At 36.3% G+C, this 18,951-nt stretch overlaps 1 protein-coding gene and 1 non-coding gene across 2 annotated transcripts; one reads left to right on the top strand and one right to left on the bottom strand.

The window, feature by feature from the left end:
* Nucleotides 1-7,329: 7,329 nt before the first annotated feature.
* On the bottom strand, nucleotides 7,330-7,436 carry LOC123887767. Its single transcript, XR_006801765.1, has one exon. It is a non-coding gene; the product is annotated as a small nucleolar RNA R71 (small nucleolar RNA).
* A 55-nt stretch (nucleotides 7,437-7,491) lies between these two features.
* Nucleotides 7,492-9,459, top strand: LOC123885979. The gene is made up of 2 exons (XM_045935319.1): nucleotides 7,492-8,326; nucleotides 8,453-9,459. Exons 1-2 carry the CDS (start codon nucleotides 7,492-7,494, stop codon nucleotides 9,457-9,459), a joined length of 1,842 nt encoding a protein of 613 aa, XP_045791275.1.
* The last annotated feature ends 9,492 nt before the right edge of the window (nucleotides 9,460-18,951 follow it).

Raw genomic sequence — 18,951 nt, 5'->3', positions numbered from 1 at the left:
AAGAGTAGGGGCAGTTGTAGTTCGTCAGCTCATGTTGCCGTTGATGAGGAGGAAGGCTATGAGAGTGCGGGAGCACTCATAGTCACCAGTTGACACTCATAGCTTGCTGATCAGCCTGGAGAGGCGGTGGAATAATACTCAACATCAGCCTGGAGAGGCGGTGGTAAGAATACTCAGTTACAAGGTGGAAGACATAGTGGATATACCGGTTTAAGGCTTTGGTGGATGAATCTCGGTTTGAGGTGGAGGTATACCAAAGTGGTATGGCTATGGAGACCTTGTGTGGAAGCAACGGTGATCAAGCTTGGTAACTTGCTAGACTACTGGAGGTAGTTGGACACAAGGAGAGTTTAAGGTTGCAGCTTGTGAAACCACCTAAAAATTCCAAGGTTGGTTGGAGGCAAGCATATCTTCAAGAGTACGGAAAGCTACAATCCGGGTTTGAAGAGGGTATGGTTTAGCTTGTGTATTGTCCTAAAAATCCAAGGGCAATTGGAGGCAAGCATTTTTCGGGAGTACGGAGAGGTAGACTCCGGGGGCCGAAGAGGGTGTGGTGTAAACAAGTGGAGAGAGCAGCACGGTGGTTGATGGGAAGTTGGCATCACCATCGTTTTAAAGGCAAGGTGGAGATTGTTGGGAATTGCCTTGAAAACGTGGAAAAAACACTAATCTGCTGTTTTTACGCCCCGGGCGAAAAAACTCGTGCCCCGGGCGAAATTTGAAGCGGGAAAAGGGGGCTCTCGGTTTTCTTGTCTCCTCGGGCGAAAAAACTGGTGCCTCAGGCGAAAGTTTTCGCCCCAGGCGAAAAAAGTGGCGCCTCGGGCGAAATTTGCTGCAGGGTATTTAAAGGGTCACGTTTTATGTTTTTTGACAACAAGTTTTGAGGGTTTCTTTCACCAAAACGGCGGCTAGGGTTAAGAGGGTTACTCTTTGTTCATCTCTAGGTTTTGGGTGTTGATTCTTTCATCTTGTAATCACTTATCATTGAAATCTCTTGGTCACGGGAAGAGATTTGAGAAAAGGGTATAAAATTCTGGTATAGCAGAACCAGATGTTGTATAGAATGTCGAGACATCTGGTCTGACATGAATAACACGGCAAGGCATATAACATTAAAACGGATACTGAGGAATAATGTTTTATCAGATGTTCTAACATTCAATTTAAAGCGAATGTCATACTTAATGTTGGAACATCTTACGAAACATAATAAAATCAACAAGTAAATAAACTGCACACGAAATTGTTAACTCAGTTCAGCCAACCTTCCTACTCTGGGGGATACCAATCCAGGAAGGAAATCCACTAATAGCTCTAGTCACTAAGACCTCCAGCAAACCCTTTGAATTTACGTCTTACACTAAGACCTCCAGCAAACCCTCGGTTTTCGTCTTACACTAAGACCTCCAGCAAACCCTAGGTTTACGTCTTATGACCTCGACACTACTCATGCAACTTCTGCCTAGGAACTCCTAGACATGAGATCCCATCTCACTTCCATACAACCAACACAACCTGTGTTGTTGATATAATGTTGAATACAATGTGGTGACAATCTCTGTGACATACTTTACTCTTACTTAAAAGCTTCGAGTAAATCACACACAGTTAACTCCGTACTTCAAAGCTTAGGAGTAACCTTAAAACATTACAACTCAATAAAATACCATCCTACTCAAGTATTAAACCAATACGTGAGAGGCTCACAAACACTATCTCCTTGTTAAAAGCTTCAGAGATATTACAATACTCTACTCATTACCTAAAGGTTTCTGAGTGAGGACATAGTGACCATCTCACAACCCGAGTGGTTCACTTACACCAACTCTCCTAGAGAGTGGCTTAAAGACACGAAACCCTAAAGACTACATCTTTGATGAACAATGGTTTCGGTTGATAAAATCTTGGTCTTGAGTCTCCTTTATATAGACAGAGCTAGCACGCTCCTGATCTTCCAAGATAAGCTTCAGAACACAGCTGGTCTTTGAGTCACGTCCATCTAAGCAAATCAGACCTTAATAAAAACTTTCCTAAAATGGTTGATCCTCTTTAGGAAATAAACAATGTGTTAATCATTCCATTAAGTCATGATAAGAACATATCTTCACTAATAACGTCTTGATCAGATCAAATCTTGATATACACGTTTGTAGAGTGAATTTCCATATATAGCAGATACGTGTAATAAATGCGCGAGATTTGGGCAATCTGACTGTTGTACCCAAACATGTTTAAACATTTGGTCCAACATCTTTTGTACCCAACATGTTAAAACATTTGGTCCAACATCTTGCTTGTATATTTGTTTTAGCAAAATGAGGCCAACACACAAATATTCAACAGGGTAGAATTAGGATTGAAGTCTAATTCTTGCAACTCTTTTGTATTGAATCGTTGTAATCAAGATTTTCATTGATAGTGGAACGGAGAGTGGCTCTCTCCCCTAGAGTAGGTCGGTTTTGACTGAACTGGGTAGTGTTTATATATGATAAAGTCATTACTTGAGGTACGCCCCAAAGGGCACTGATTACAGTCAATTATATGTTGTTTTTAGTAGTAAATTAGACTAGTTTTAATAGAAATTGAAGCTCAAAAGCAAGCAAATACCTGGAAAAGTGGAGTTACTTGGCACAGAAGCAAGAAAAGTGAAAAAAATAGTAAAAAAAGGGCAAAAATGTAATAAAGCAGCGCAACCATCGTACCTACGATGAGGTCTGGCATGGCGCGATGAGAGAGCGGTTAAAATTGTAGAAAATCTGCAACAAATCTTTTTCGTCGTACCACGATGGCTTTTCATCGTGGCACGATGGTGACTTGAAAAACACGTAGAAAATCCTAAACGAAATCTGGCACGCAGTGAACAGATGCTACGCAAGATGTTACAGCAACTGTTGTAGCAATATAAAAGCTGAATATAATAAAGCGATAAATAGCAGTAAAGTAAATAACACAGATCGTTTGTTAACCCAGTTCAGTGCAACGTCACCTACTCTGGGGATACCAAAGTTTGGATGTTGCAAGATAAACTTCATCATATTATGCATCTAATTATGGATTGTATTGTGTATAATTTTCTAGTTATTCATAGCTTTTTCAATTAGTAACTGTCCTTTTTTTAATTAGTTTTTTTCTTCTATATCATAATCCTGGTGCGGAGAAGTAACTGATATTGTTGCAGTAGAAGAACAAATATACACTAGCTATTATTCTCCGATAGGAGCTAGACTGAAATATTTGTCATATGTTGGTTACTTTATCAATGCGTAAGCAGCACCTAGATATGCTACTTAATTAAACATTTTCATAAAAAATTTCAGTTCCTTAATCATCTCGTATAATTCAATATGTTGTCTGCCACATATCTTTTCTACCTTTTAATTTGAATAAATAAAAAAAAGTACCAATTATTTTAAAAAATATACTATTTGTGTCAACAAAAAACATATACTATTTGACTCTGTTATTATTTTTGTTAGAAAATCTAAATCTTCTGTCCAAAGCCTCCTGAGCACAATTTTTTGGCTAAGTTAATACATATTATTAAGTTGTCATTCTCTCTCATAAATTTTACAATAATAATAATTATATAATGATAAAATATATAACATTTCATTAGAAATAAAAATCATATATAGTAGTATTATATTTAATTGAAATTATAATATTGATTTTTCAACCTATATTTATGAAAATCCAGCGTTTGTATAGATACATCTACAAACATTATTAAAAGTTTAATTATCAAATATAAATCTCTCAAACATTTTCATTACAACAACATATATTTGAGCCAGAAGAACAATTGCCACCAGTAAACTGCTTTGCCTTACATTGAATGTTGCATTGATATGAATCTTTCGGACAATATGTTGTAGGAAAACAATTGCCTGTAATTGTGTTGTCTAATTCTTCTACAATCAATTAAACATCATTAGAAATATTATCTATTATACAAGATATTGTAATTTCAAACCTATTCAATAAAATTTCATAAAATATAGGTTTCTAAAACTCAAAAAATATAATAGTTATTTAAACACCACTCTCAAATTCTTCAATCGTAAGACATTTATTTAATCAAAAGCACAACAAAATTTAGTTAAGGAACTAGTTACTTACCAGCAAACACTGAAGTAAGAGAGATCATTCCAATGATAAAAAAAAGAAGAGTAATGCGGGTTGCCATTATTTTTTGATAGGTTGATGATTAAATTCTTACCATTGAATATTTATAGTCATGATATCAATGCATTACGTTTGTGATTAAGGTCAACAAAAATATTAATTTTGGGTCAAAAACATTTATTTAAGGTCAACAAAAGTTACGTTTATATTTTTAGTAAAAAAAAAAGTTACGTTTATATTTGGTACATATGTTTATATTATATAATAAAAGCGTAATGCATTAACTTTGTTTTTATCATATAACTTTTTCTTTGTCAAACGTTTTTTTCCTGGTACATAAACAAAATGGTAAAGTCACTGAAAACTCACACAAAATGGAGTGACCGGAATTCGAGCTATGGTCATGGAGTTTTTATTATATTACTATGTGAGGTTGCACGTATGTTTTATTATATTTATTCTATTGGAACAAGTGTGTAACCTGTAGAGGAAAACTTGGTATAGAAATAAACACAAGTGTAGAACTAGAGTGTGTGTGAATTTGAAAAAATTCATTTTAAGTCCCACATTAATTAATGAGTTTAATTGTTGTACACTGTCGGTATAAAGATTCTTTACACATACATCCACTGATGCGTTGCTACGTCATTTAATAAATGTGACACATCATATGTTTTTAAATATCATACATGATGTGTTAGTATATTATTGGATGCATGTGTAAAATAATTTTACACTGACGGTGCATATAAATTAAATTCTTAATTAATTGTGTCAAAAAAAAAAGAAGTCCCACATTAATTGGATAGGAGACACACTTTGGTAGTGTTTATATATGATAAAGTCATTATTTGAGGTACGCCTGATACACCTAAAAATATGCTATTTATTTAGTTAATTTACTATTATATTCTATATGTTTTTATTTCGATTCCGAAGTTTTATTATATAAATAGTTACTTATTTCTCATATTTTAAATAAACAGATAAAAAGTGTACGAGTTGAAGAAATGAGCGAAAACGGACCGAAAAGGAGCAAGAATGGACAAAAATGGGCCACACAAGTGCAGCCAAGCCACACAAGTGCAGCCCAAGCCACGAGCCAGCCAAGCCCACAAGGAAAACAAATGGCGCCCGCCAGCAAGGAGCAAATGGCGCCCGCCAGCTTGCACCAAGTGGCCCTCGCCACTTCCTTTTCATCATGGCCGTCCATCAGATCAAACGGTGACGCGCTATTCAACTAAAAGTCCCACATCGGCCAGATTCTGTCTTTTCCTCCTTGTATTTTAGTATAAATAGGCTAGTTCTCTTCACTCAAAAACATAACACTTGACTTGGAAAATTAAGAACTAGGCTTAGTACCACAAGGTTTTCTTCTCTAAAGTTGAGAGTTTAGTATTATTTTATTCTCCGTTGAGAATAAAATAAGTTTTTTTTATTTCCTACCGTTACGCTGTCGGAGTCCGTACTCGAGATTCCTTTTGTTATTTCAGGTTCTTATTTTATTTTATGGTCTTATTTATTTCTTGTCTTTATTTTATTGCTTTTATTTTATGCTTTTAATTTCTGCTTTTATTTTTATTATGTCTTTTTATTTATTTGCTTATTTTATTTTTATGTCTTTAGTTTTAGTTATGTTTAGCTAAATTTAGTGTTGCTAGGATGTGTAGTTAGTAGCTAATAGGGGTTCGGTAGTTAATTCGTGCTTAATAGTTTTCAACCACCAGTTTTAAATAAATACGTTTTCAAATAATTCGTCACGAGAGTGAGGATTGTTTTAAAGGCAATAAACCAACATTGACGAGAGTTGAGGTTTAGGGTCGGATAGTTAAAACTGACCGTTAGTTCTAAAGTCCGCGAGAGCTATTTAGGATTAATGAGTTTTATATTGATTTTCAAAGGTACTTATATAGGTAAGTGAGTGTGTGAGAGCTGAGCATTTATTTTATCTAAGTATAACGCTAGTCAAGATTTGCGAGAGCTGAGATTAGTGTTTTTAAATCAAATATAATTCTTGAAAACTGACAACTGTTTTATTTTCTTAAGCAGTTTTTAATTAAACGTTGATTATAATTCGTCACGAGAGTGAGAATTAATTAAAGTAAAAATCAATAGAGCGAGAGCGTGAGATTTCTACTAGATAGTAAAAACTGAACATTAAATCTAATTCGCAACGAGAGTTGGGATTAGAGTTAATTAAATTATATTGCTTTTCAAAGAGTATTTTATTAGCGGGTGTGAGGAGGAGAGTTAAGCACCACCTTTATAATTTATAATACTAGTCAAGATTTGCGAGAGCTGAGATTGGTATTTTTAAATCAATATAGTTTCGAAAATTTAACAGTTTGTCTAGCGCGAATTAAGCATTGAACCCTCTGAAGCAACTAATAGCACGTCCTAGCAATATTTTATTTACATATAAAAAAATCTAAAAAAATATTTATTTTTCTTATTTTAATTATTTAATTAATCAAAATCCTTTAAATCATTAGCCTTAGATTTACAAAGCAACACTAGAATACGGTAGGTCGATTATTGGTCCTTTGGGTTCGATATCTTTTAAAACTACACGACACGACTGTATACTTGCAGTCACGTTGTCGTCCGATCAAGTTTTTGGCGCCGTTGCCGGGGACCAATTTAGTCGATATCGTAACTCCGGTGTTACACCGTAGAGACTAAGGCAAATTTTATTTTATTTTACCCAGATTAGTTCGTTTGTTGCATGCCAAGCACTCGCTCTAGAGGCGAAAGATTGGTGCAACTAGTTAGCGAACCCGAACGTCTTTTTAGACGTAGAAACTTTGAAAATCAACTAGAGATTCCTCTTCCCGATATAGTTAATGAACCAGATATGGCTGAAGAACCGCAAAACCGTCCACTTAAGTCATACGCTATCCCTTCACAAGCTGAACCTCACAATAGCATCGCTGCCCCCGCTATTGAAGCAAATAACTTTGAGCTTAAACCTTCGTTGTTGTCGGCCGTACAACAAAACCAATTCTCCGGAAACCCCACGGACGACCCCAATTTACATTTGTCCATATTCTTGCAATACGCGGATACCGTGAAGGCAAATGGTGTCAGTCCCGAAGCTATAAGACTTCGCTTATTCCCATTCTCGTTAAGAGATAAAGCTAGAGCCTGGCTCCAGTCCCTACCATCCAACTCAGTCGCAACATGGAACTCAGTCGCAAAACTACTATGCTAAGAGCCCAAATCAATGGATTTAGACAAAGAGACAACGAATCTCTTTTCGAAGCATGGGAAAGATACAAAGAAATGATTAGGATATGTCCTCATCATGGGCTCGAAAATTGGCTAATTATCCACACCTTTTACAATGGTCTCTTGTATAATATAAGAATGACAATAGACGCCGCAGCTGGTGGCGCACTTATGGATAAACCATACAACCAAGCCTATCAGCTTATCGAGAGCATGGTTCAGAACCATTATCAGTGGGGAAACGAGAGAACAACAATAGAGAAACCTCAAACGAAAGGTGGAATGTACGAAATCAGCAACATGGACCACATCAACGCCAAGTTAGATGCCTTAACTCAAAAGATAGAGAGTCTAACCAACGCACCCAAAGCCACCGTGGCTGCAACAATACAAAATTGTGAGTTGTGCGGAGCTCAAGGTCATACTATCGCTGAATGTCGACTTCTAACCGAAGCTCCCACCGACCAAGTGAATTACACTAAAGGGAACTCTTACAACCAAAACCAGAGAAATCACCCGTACCTTTCGTACAATAGCAACAACGCTTTATATGCACCTGGCCAAGCACCTACTCCTTCGCCACCAGGATTCCAAAAACCTGCTCAAAATGCTCCTATGAAGTCAAACCTTGAATTGATGATGGAGAACTTCATAGCCGTACAAACTCAAACTAACAAGGAAGTCCTAAATCAAAACATACACACTAGTGAGCAAATTAAGCAATTAACAAGCAGGCTAGATGTCTTGACCACTCACAATAAGATGTTAGAGACACAAATTGCACAAGTGGCTCAACAACAAGCATCTACCTCTGCTCCTGCAGGCATATTTCCTGGCCAGCCTCAGCCAAACCCTAGGGGACATGTGAATGCTGTTATATTACGAAGTAGGACACAATACGATGGACCAGCTGATCCTAGAACTAAAAATCCTGCCATGCAACCCAATTCCGATAAGACAACCGAGAAGGAGAGTAAACCAAAAGAAAAGGAGGATAGTGGAGAGGAAACCAAAGAGAAAGAGAAACCTTACGTTCCTCCCCCACCATATAAACCACCCATCCCGTATCCTCAAAGATTAGTACAATCCAAAAACGTAGGGCAGTTTAAGAAATTTGTAGAGCTTCTACAAAAACTAAACATCACAATACCTTTTACGGAAGCTATCACACAAATTCCCTCGTACGCTAAGTTTCTTAAAGATATCTTAACTAATAAGAAAAAGATCGAGGAAGAAGAAACCGTTATGCTTACTGCCGAGTGTAGCTCCATACTTCAAAATAATATGCCTCCTAAGCTAAAAGACCCAGGAAGTTTTTCCATACCATGTGTCATTGGAAAACATGTCATAGATAGAGCACTATGCGATTTAGGAGCCAGTATAAGCTTAATGCCTATGCCCATATATGAAAAACTTAAGTTAGGAGAATTGAGACCAACTAAAATGTCAATACAATTCGCTGACCGTTCTGTCAAATACCCCTTAGGTATACTAGAAAACGTGCCAGTACGTATAGGTCAATTCTTTATCCCAACTGATTTTATAGTCATGGACATTAGGGAAGATTCCAATACACCCATAATTTTAGGAAGGCCATTCTTAGCAACCGCCGGTGCCATAATAGATGTGAAAAAAGGAAAGCTCACCTTTGAAGTAGGTGAAGAAAAAGTTGAATTTATCTTAACACAATTCATGAACGCATCGGCCATTGAAGATAGTTGCTATATGTTAGACGTCGTCAAAGAATGTGGAAAAGAGATGGAGAAAGATAAAACCAAAAATTCTGAAATTCTAAAAACTCTCATCCCTCCGACTCATAAAAATGGTAATGACGACCTAGCTAAATGTTTAAAGAAAAGCTCTTGCTATAGACTCGACATAGTTGAATCAAAGGTCGATAACCCACCCTTTAAACGAGTACCTCCCGACATACTAAAAGCCCACCCAGAAAGTAATATCTTCCAAAATAAAACATCTCTGTTTGCCTCCAAGAAAAAGAAAAGAAAAAGGAAAACACCTATGAGATGGTTTGACATGTTCAAATGGAGACCTAAGGATATTGGGCATAATTTTAAGAACGTGAGTTTGGAAGAGGCACCATACTAATCTAAAGGGTTAAGAAGTCGAGCTAACCGACGTTAAACAAAGCGCTGCATGGGAGGCAACCCATGAGTTTTCTTTAATTCTTGTTTAATTTTTGCTTTCTTTTATTTTTGATTTTTTTTTTATGACTATCTCTGATGATCCTGTGACTAATAGAGCTCCCACGCACATTTCTCCAAATGTTGCTGCTGGTGGGGGCGCAAGCATTGTTCCACCTGCACACACTACACATTTTTCTAACACTTTTGCAGGTAGTTCCTCCTCATCAAGGCAAAGCACTATCGATGATGTACTCCATGAGATACGCGCCCAAAATGAATTAAATCAAGAGCGCGATGGATTATTTTATGCCATGCACCAACAACAAGAGGAGATGATGGAACAAATGACATTCATGCAAGCCCAGCAAAACCAAATCTTTCAAAACCAACCCGAGATGCAGGGCTACTATCATAGATGGGAGAGCTCAGAAGAGCACCGTCAACAACAGCTCGACAATGTCATACAAGAGCTAGGCGGTTTGAGGCATCAGTTCAACAATTTCCAAAATTATCAACAGCCTCCCCCATGATCTACCACAGGTTTTACGCTCCAATTCCACTCTTGAGTCGCAACAGTGAGGACACTGTTGGATTTAAGTTTAGGGGAGTATTCTACTATATCTATTTACTTTTAATTTTTAGTTATTTGAATTTTTATTTCCTTTCGCATAATAAAAAAAATTGAATTTATAGTATATTCTTTGGTTTTCTAAATTTTTCCTTTTCTTGAGCCAAATTAAATTTTTTTCCAAAGACTTAGGATAATAGCTCACATAGAAAGTATATAGGTTAAGAAAAGAGGAGAGGCTAAGTTAAGGAAATTAGGGAATTTTACAACAAAATCGGTATTTTCCCAACACCCAGAAGTCTCCCTAGTATATATATCAATTTGAATAACCATTGTGCCAAAATCTTCTGATTTAAATTTGTGGAATCCTTTAGTAGTTTATCTATCCAGTCGGACACCATCTATAAAGTCACACATTAAGTAGGTTTGTCGATGAATATAAGCGAATCATCTAAAGCAAATTCTTAAGGTCATACTGTGGTAATACGGTTAAACCTTAAAGAAAAAAAATAATATAAGGTCATACTGTGGTAATACGGTTAAACCTTGAAAAAAATATTTATATGATTGCTAATACAAAAATTTGTATCATCAAAATTTGTATCATCAAGCTAATTGCGAGTTGAAAAAGATGAATAAAGACGCTAACCGATTTTCTTACCATGTGTGTGACATAGATAAAGGGTCTTAATGTGACTGTCTAGAATGAAAAAGGATGAAACAAAGGAGAAGATTTAGATTTTAGTACAATGGCATGATCCAAATTCGATATGTATAAGAGGGAGAACTTTGTGTGTCGTTGAAATACCCTTCTTGATTGTGTAAAGAACCTAACTAATTAATCTTAGCCGATTTGAATTTCTGACCACGTATGAGTACTTGTGATGTTATTTTTCTCTAAGTCTGTGTGTGTGAGTTGCTTCGCATTTCAAATGTTTTCTATATGCAAGCTAAATTGCTTGAGGACAAGCAATGGTTCAAGTTTAGGGGAGTTTGATACACCTAAAAATATGCTATTTATTTAGTTAATTTACTATTATATTCTATATGTTTTTATTTCGATTCCGAAGTTTTATTATATAAATAGTTACTTATTTCTCATATTTTAAATAAACAGATAAAAAGTGTACGAGTTGAAGAAAGGAGCGAAAACGGACCGAAAAGGAGCAAGAATGGACAAAAATGGGCCACACAAGTGCAGCCCAAGCCACGAGCCAGCCAAGCCCACAAGGAAAACAAATGGCGCCCGCCAGCAAGGAGCAAATGGCGCCCGCCAGCTTGCACCAAGTGGCCCTCGCCACTTCCTTTTCATCATGGCCGTCCATCAGATCAAACGGTGACGCACTATTCAACTAAAAGTCCCACATCGGCCAGATTCTGTCTTTTCCTCCTTGTATTTTAGTATAAATAGGCTAGTTCTCTTCACTCAAAAACATAACACTTGACTTGGAGAATTGAGAACTAGGCTTAGTACCACAAGGTTTTCTTCTCTAAAGTTGAGAGTTTAGTATTATTTTATTCTCCGTTGAGAATAAAATAAGTTTTTTTTATTTCCTACCGTTACGCTGTCGGAGTCCGTACTCGAGATTCCTTTTGTTATTTCAGGTTCTTATTTTATTTTATGGTCTTATTTATTTCTTGTCTTTATTTTATTGCTTTTATTTTATGCTTTTAATTTCTGCTTTTATTTTTATTATGTCTTTTTATTTATTTGCTTATTTTATTTTTATGTCTTTAGTTTTAGTTATGTCTAGCTAAATTTAGCGTTGCTAGGATGTGTAGTTAGTAGCTAATAGGGGTTCGGTAGTTAATTCGTGCTTAATAGTTTTCAACCACCAGTTTTAAATAAATACGTTTTCAAATAATTCGTCACGAGAGTGAGGATTGTTTTAAAGGCAATAAACCAACATTGACGAGAGTTGAGGTTTAGGGTCGGATAGTTAAAACTGACCGTTAGTTCTAAAGTCCGCGAGAGCTATTTAGGATTAATGAGTTTTATATTGATTTTCAAAGGTACTTATATAGGTAAGTGAGTGTGTGAGAGCTGAGCATTTATTTTATCTAAGTATAACGCTAGTCAAGATTTGCGAGAGCTGAGATTAGTGTTTTTAAATCAAATATAATTCTTGAAAACTGACAACTGTTTTATTTTCTTAAGCAGTTTTTAATTAAACGTTGATTATAATTCGTCACGAGAGTGAGAATTAATTAAAGTAAAAATCAATAGAGCGAGAGCGTGAGATTTCTACTAGATAGTAAAAACTGAACATTAAATCTAATTCGCAACGAGAGTTGGGATTAGAGTTAATTAAATTATATTGCTTTTCAAAGAGTATTTTATTAGCGGGTGTGAGGACGAGAGTTAAGCACCACCTTTATAATTTATAATACTAGTCAAGATTTGCGAGAGCTGAGATTGGTATTTTTAAATCAATATAGTTTCGAAAATTTAACAGTTTGTCTAGCGCGAATTAAGCATTGAACCCTCTGAAGCAACTAATAGCACGTCCTAGCAATATTTTATTTACATATAAAAAAATCTAAAAAAATATTTATTTTTCTTATTTTAATTATTTAATTAATCAAAATCCTTTAAATCATTAGCCTTAGATTTACAAAGCAACACTAGAATACGGTAGGTCGATTATTGGTCCTTTGGGTTCGATATCTTTTAAAACTACACGACACGACTGTATACTTGCAGTCACGTTGTCGTCCGATCAACGCCCCAAGGGGCACTGATTACAGTCAATTATATGTTGTTTTTAGTAGTAAATTAGAGTAGTTTTAATAGCAATTGAAGCGCAAAAGCAATAGGAATAATACCCTCGAACTAACGATGCTCTGGCGAAAATCCCCAAATCGCAAACACCGTTCATTATCCCTCTCGTCATAAACCGCCGAACAACACCGCCGTAATTGTTTCTTCATCGATCAGCATGGAAACGTTTTGTATTCCTTGGTCTTGTCTCGATCTTTCATCTAAGCAAACTGTTTCAGAAGAAAAACAACCAAAACCTCAGAAATCATTTGCTCAAGCAGTTTCAAACGTGTGCGATATTCCCCTGTCGCAGTTTCCTCAACCATGTGTCAAAGGTGCCGATCTAGCTATCTCTATTCCAGAAGTTGATTACATGGTTGGAATGGAAGTTTGCAAGCATAATCTACATGGTAGAATCATATGGCCCAAAGGAGCAACCCCCCTAACCTAACGGTTGTTGCATTGAAGAACAAGCTTGCACCCATGTGGAAGGATCTCTCAAAGTGGGGAATCATGTCTCTAGGTAAAGGTTTTTATGAGTTTTCTTTTTCGACTCTTGAAGATGTTAGAAGGGTTAGATCCATTGCCTCTTGGATTTTAAACCCTGGTTTTTTAAAATTATTTGCTTAGTCGAAGGATTTCAATCCTAGGGTTCAACAAAATGTCTCAGCTCAAGTTTGGGTTAGGATATGTGGCTTGTCATAAGAGTATAGGTACACCAATATGCACAGATGTTGTCACTGCTATGCCTTTGATGGAGAGAACTTTTGGACAGTTTGTAAGGGTTTTGGTTGATATGGACCTATCTCAACCCCTAAGGTACAGAGTGTCATACCCCAAATTTTGACGTTTGTTTCCGTGTTATATTATTTTCGATACAATTATCTCGCAAAGGGTACTATTAGTTTGTGCGGTAACAAAGGGAGTATTTAAGGGGTCGTGAGTGCAAGGTCATGGGTTCGAAACACATTTGTGCATTTTTTATATTTTTTTTCTTTTATTTGTAGCAGCCTTTGTTTTTATTTTTATTTTTATTTTTGGTTGTCTTACTAAAAAAAATATATATCTTTAAATTTATTTATTTCAGAGTTTCTTTTTTTTTTCTTTTTTCACGTGAATATTATAAAAAAAATAATAATAACGAATAAAAAAGGAAAAAACAAAGAAAGGGAAAATTTTTGCTGGCAAATCTCAATCACGTAGATTTATTCCTAAAATAAACAATCAGCCACTTTTATACAAGCTTTGTCCCCAAATCAATTAGACAGATTCATGCTGAAAATAAAACAATCAAGAATCAATCTCTAACCCTAATCTTTACCTATAAATAACCAAGTCCTACACAGAGAAAAAAGACAGTGAGAAAGTTAGAAAATTACGGTGAGATAAAAGCTATACAACAACCAGAAATAAAAAAAAACCCTAATCCTATAGCCACTGCCTCAATAGACAGCAACTTTACCCAAACCGCAAAAAGTCAGTAGCAAGAGAAGGTTTTCTGACTCGTGGAACTCGCTGCAGTCCAGGTAACTCTTTTCTTTAATTTTTCCAACCTCTGATTGTTGTGTTTATGAGGTATATATGATGTATTTGTTTGATTTTTGAACTGGGTGTGTAGTAAAAAAGATAAACAACGAATAGATCTAAAGTTTTTTTTTGTTTGAATCTGTTTAGTCGGGTTTGCAGCTTTGAGAGCCTAATTCGGGTCTAAAATTAGTAGATAAGAACTTAGGAAGGGATTTGGAAAAAAATTAAAAAAAAAGGAAAAAAGGTAGAAATTTGGGTCACCGCGCCGGAATCTGGGTCTCACGGTGGCATTCCACCCGAAGGGATGAAGATTCATCCCTGTTCTTGATAGCCAAGAACCCTAGGAGAGAGAAATTGAGACCGAGAGAGAGAAATTGAGGGAAGAGAGAGAAAAACCTGAAAAAATAAGAAAATTTGGTGGGCTGACTTCAAGCGGCCGCAATTAACTCCGTTGATCTCCATCAAGCGGCCGTGGTTGTCTCCCAGCAGAGTCTCATCAAGACCGTCTGATCGATCAGACTTCAGTTGCTATCTGCACCCTTCTTGTTTGCTATCTGTCCCTGGCTATCATTTTTTTTTTTTTTGCGATTCATTTAATTTAATAATAAATTATAATAGTAAAACAAAAAATAATAAAACTCTTTTGCGAGTAAAAAAGAAAAAATTGGGTAGACATCCGACGCTTCCTCGAATGTTCGGGAACGAGGTAGACATCTCGCTTTCGGTCGAATATTCATACTCCATTTAAAATCAATTTTAACCCATCAAATTTTATTCTTTTTCGTGCCCAAGTGTGCTTAATGTTTTTTTTTCTTTTCTTTTCTTTGAACGAGTTCCACCGCTTACATATGAGTCCTACCTTTTTAATCAAAACAAACTTTTTTTCGCTAAAGCGCGGCTAAATTATTTTCATAAATAAAATCAACCAACACACAAGAATTTTCTACCAAAGAACTACGTGTAGCTTTGATTTCTCCATCGCACCTGGGGATACGTAGGAGCAAGGGACCACTCTTGTCAAGTACGCTAATAAAAAAATATTTTTTTCCCTTTTATTTAAAATCAAATAATTATTTTTAATTCACACTTAATAATAAAAAACAAACATAAAACTAACACCTAAACCAAACGCTAAACTAATTAACGGTTCCCGTTGGGTACAACGGATGTGAGTGGTGCTAATACCTTCCCCTCACATAATCGACTCCCGAACCCGAAAATGGTTGTGACGACCATCTTTCTATTTCTTTCAAGGTTTTATCGATATTTTCCTTTTTCTTCGAGAATAAATAAAGTTCGGTGGCGACTTTACTGTCTAAGGGAGCGCTTACCGCCCGCGCATTTTTCCACCCGCTTCACAGAGTCCTTGTTGAAAGGAAAGGGTTTGCTTTCTATGTAGATCTGGATTATGAAAATTTACCGTAATAAAGCAGCGCAACAATCGTACCTACGATGAGGTCTGGTGTGGCGCGATGAGAAAGCGATTTAAATTGAAGAAAATCTGCAACAAATCTTTTTCATTGTACCACGATGGCTTGTCATCATGGCACGATGATGACTTGAAAAACACGTAGAAAATCCTTAATGAAATCTGGCACGTAGTGAACAGATGCTACAGCAACTGTTGTAGCAATATAAACGTTGAATATAATAAAGCGATAAATAGCAGTAAAGTAAATAACACAGATCGTTTGTTAACCCAGTTCAGTGCAACGTCACCTACTCTGGGATACCAATCCAGGAATGAATCCACTATAATAGCTCTAGTTCAAAGCCCTCGACCAAAACCCGGTACTTGACTTATCGCCTAGACACTACCCGTGCAATCCTACCTAGGAACCTCCTAGATATGAGACCCCATCCTAATTCCTTCTAACAACACGTACTGTGTTGCTGTCAACTTAATAACGATCAAAAGATGGAGAGAACCTCCTAAGAAACTAGATTCCACTCTCGCTTAAATGCTCTCGAGTGAAACACACGCACACTAACTCCGTACTTCAAAGCTTAGGAGTAGTTTACAATTAAAACCCAAGACACAGTCCTAAACTTGCATCAAAGTGACACAAGAAAGGCTCACAATTAACACAAAACTTTAAACCCTAAAACACACGCTTTTAGTAAACACGGTTTAGAAAAATACACGTTGAATAGGCTTGAGGCTTCACACACACACATATATACATATATATATATATATATATATATATATATATATATATATATATATATATATATATATATATATAGTCTTCAATTGTCTTGATGTGCAAGCTAGGTTTTTAGACATACCGATCTGTAAGAATTGCGGCCAGCCCTAAATTAGTTTCAAAAATATAACCAAGTTTTATTTCACGCAAAAATATAACATGTTATATTTTTGTTTTAAATAATAATACATAAACCGCCTTCAAGAAACTTGGAGAACAAGGCTCGTTTTGGCTTGGCGCATAAGCTTGCATATATAATCGAAACAAATCTTGTCTATGATATGATATAAAAATTCTATGCAAAACAGAGCAGATAATGGTGTACGCGAATGCTTGCAGCATCTTGTCCAGCATCTGGCTAAAGTTGGCTTTTGCAAAATGTAGCCAATCACAAAAACCCAACAATCTCCCCCTTTGGTAAATTTTGGCTAAAACAACCTTAGGCTAGTGCATGGAGAGATACAGTCTAAACTTTCCTTCGAGTCAACACAAGCACACAACTAGGAAAGAAAGTAGAACATTGCTAAGCTATAAAAAAAAATCATCAGCTGGTAGATAGCTAGCAAGTAAGCATCAGAGGCATGCAACAGCGGAACATAACACATCTAGCCTCACAGAGTACAGTCAGAGAGAAATAAACTCTCACATAGTGGATTCAAGATAGGAGAAATAAACTCCTCTATTTCAAAGAAATACCACATAGAATAGGGAAAATAAATTCCTATATTGGCACTTTAGACATGCATATCATATATAGTAGAAAAATAAATTATACCTACTCCCCCTCAATATATGCATAAACTTCACTCCCCCTCAAAACATGCATATCACATAAAACATGTTATACTAGATGTTATAGCATTCTTCATCACATCATGCACATTAGAAATATTACTCCCCCTTTTTAGCCATACATTCTGACAAATAAAGTCAGTACCATAGAATAGAAGCAAAATACAGAGTATCAGAGCCAAAAGACATGGATTGTGCATGTTAAAAACTAGAGAGCATCAGGGCGTAGCCCCCAAAATTAAAATCCGAAAGGACATGCAAATAGAGCATAAGCAGATCACATAGAATGACTTGCATCAGAGTCCTCCTCTTCTACCTAAGTCTCACCACCTGCACATTCATCATTAGGAGCAATAGGACCAAGGTTATCAAAACCGGACTGGACCGGCCGGTCGGACCGGTCGGACTGTGAACCAGTCATGAAAACGGTTCGGTTTTGAGCAAAAACGGATAGGAAACCGACCGGCAAAAAAACGCGTGAACCGGGGTCGAACCGGGTCGAACCGGCCGGGCGGTTCAAGCGGTTTTGCAGATTTTTTATTTTTTTTAAAAAAAAAATAGGGCAAAACGACGTCGTTTTAATTTTTTTTTTAAAAAAAATATCTGAAACAAAACAACACCGTCGTAGGAATAGAAAATGTTTTTGTTTTTCATCAATTTTTCATTTGGTTTGAATTATAAATTTTATTTTATTTTGACTTGTGATATTTTATCTTTTTAATGTGTGAAATTATGAAATATTGAGCAATTATTCACATATATTTATTTATATATTAATTAAAATATATATTTAATTAAAAACGGTTCGACCCCGATTGAACCCGGTCCGACCAATTGAACCTTGAACCGGTGAGCTCGCCGGTTCGATGACCGGTCCGGTTCTGAGAACCTTGAATAGGACTAGCATGAGAAGGTCCTTCTTCAACCTCGGTAGCTGCTGGTTCTTCAAGCTCCAAAGCTTGGATCACACGATCCACCATATCCTTCTTCTCACCCAAAAACTTACTAACCTCCTTGAGATTATCAATCATCCGCCTTCTAGTCATAGTAAATGGTGGCTGCTTGACAGATGGTGTAGCAATATTTGTAGCATGTGTACCCTCAAACAATCTAAAGTCCAAAGACAAATCAGAATTTCTCTTGCTAGGCACACTAGCCTCAGTACAAATGTCAGGATGTTGAACTAGAATAATATCACATATCAGTGTGGGAAAGGCTATATGCATCTTCACGGCACGTGCCTTACCATGTAGAACAGTTTCATCAAAAATATAAAAACCAAAGTCAAAAGGTGATCTGGCCCCCACAACATATATAAACCTAGCCAAACCTGTAGCCACCTTATTGGAATGTAGTTAGAGCCCAGTTGGTTGCTGCAATTTTGTTCAAGAGAGCATACTTTGCAATGACCTTGGCAGCAAAAATGTTGTTTTGTTTAGGCCATACTTTCAACAAATTTCCTGTATTGCTCCTTAATCTTTTACAAATTGGAGCAGGTGTCTTTTTAGGACTATCCCTAGAGTTGAAATTGTCCACATCAAATACATCAGAATCTACATTATTATCTTTCTCAGCAGATTCATCATGCACAGACTA

Source organism: Trifolium pratense, linkage group LG5 (genome assembly GCF_020283565.1).
Source record: "Trifolium pratense cultivar HEN17-A07 linkage group LG5, ARS_RC_1.1, whole genome shotgun sequence".
Classification (NCBI taxonomy): domain Eukaryota; kingdom Viridiplantae; phylum Streptophyta; class Magnoliopsida; order Fabales; family Fabaceae; genus Trifolium; species Trifolium pratense.
Note: the sequence above shows the minus strand (reverse complement) of the source record. Positions and strands in the feature narration are given on the sequence as shown.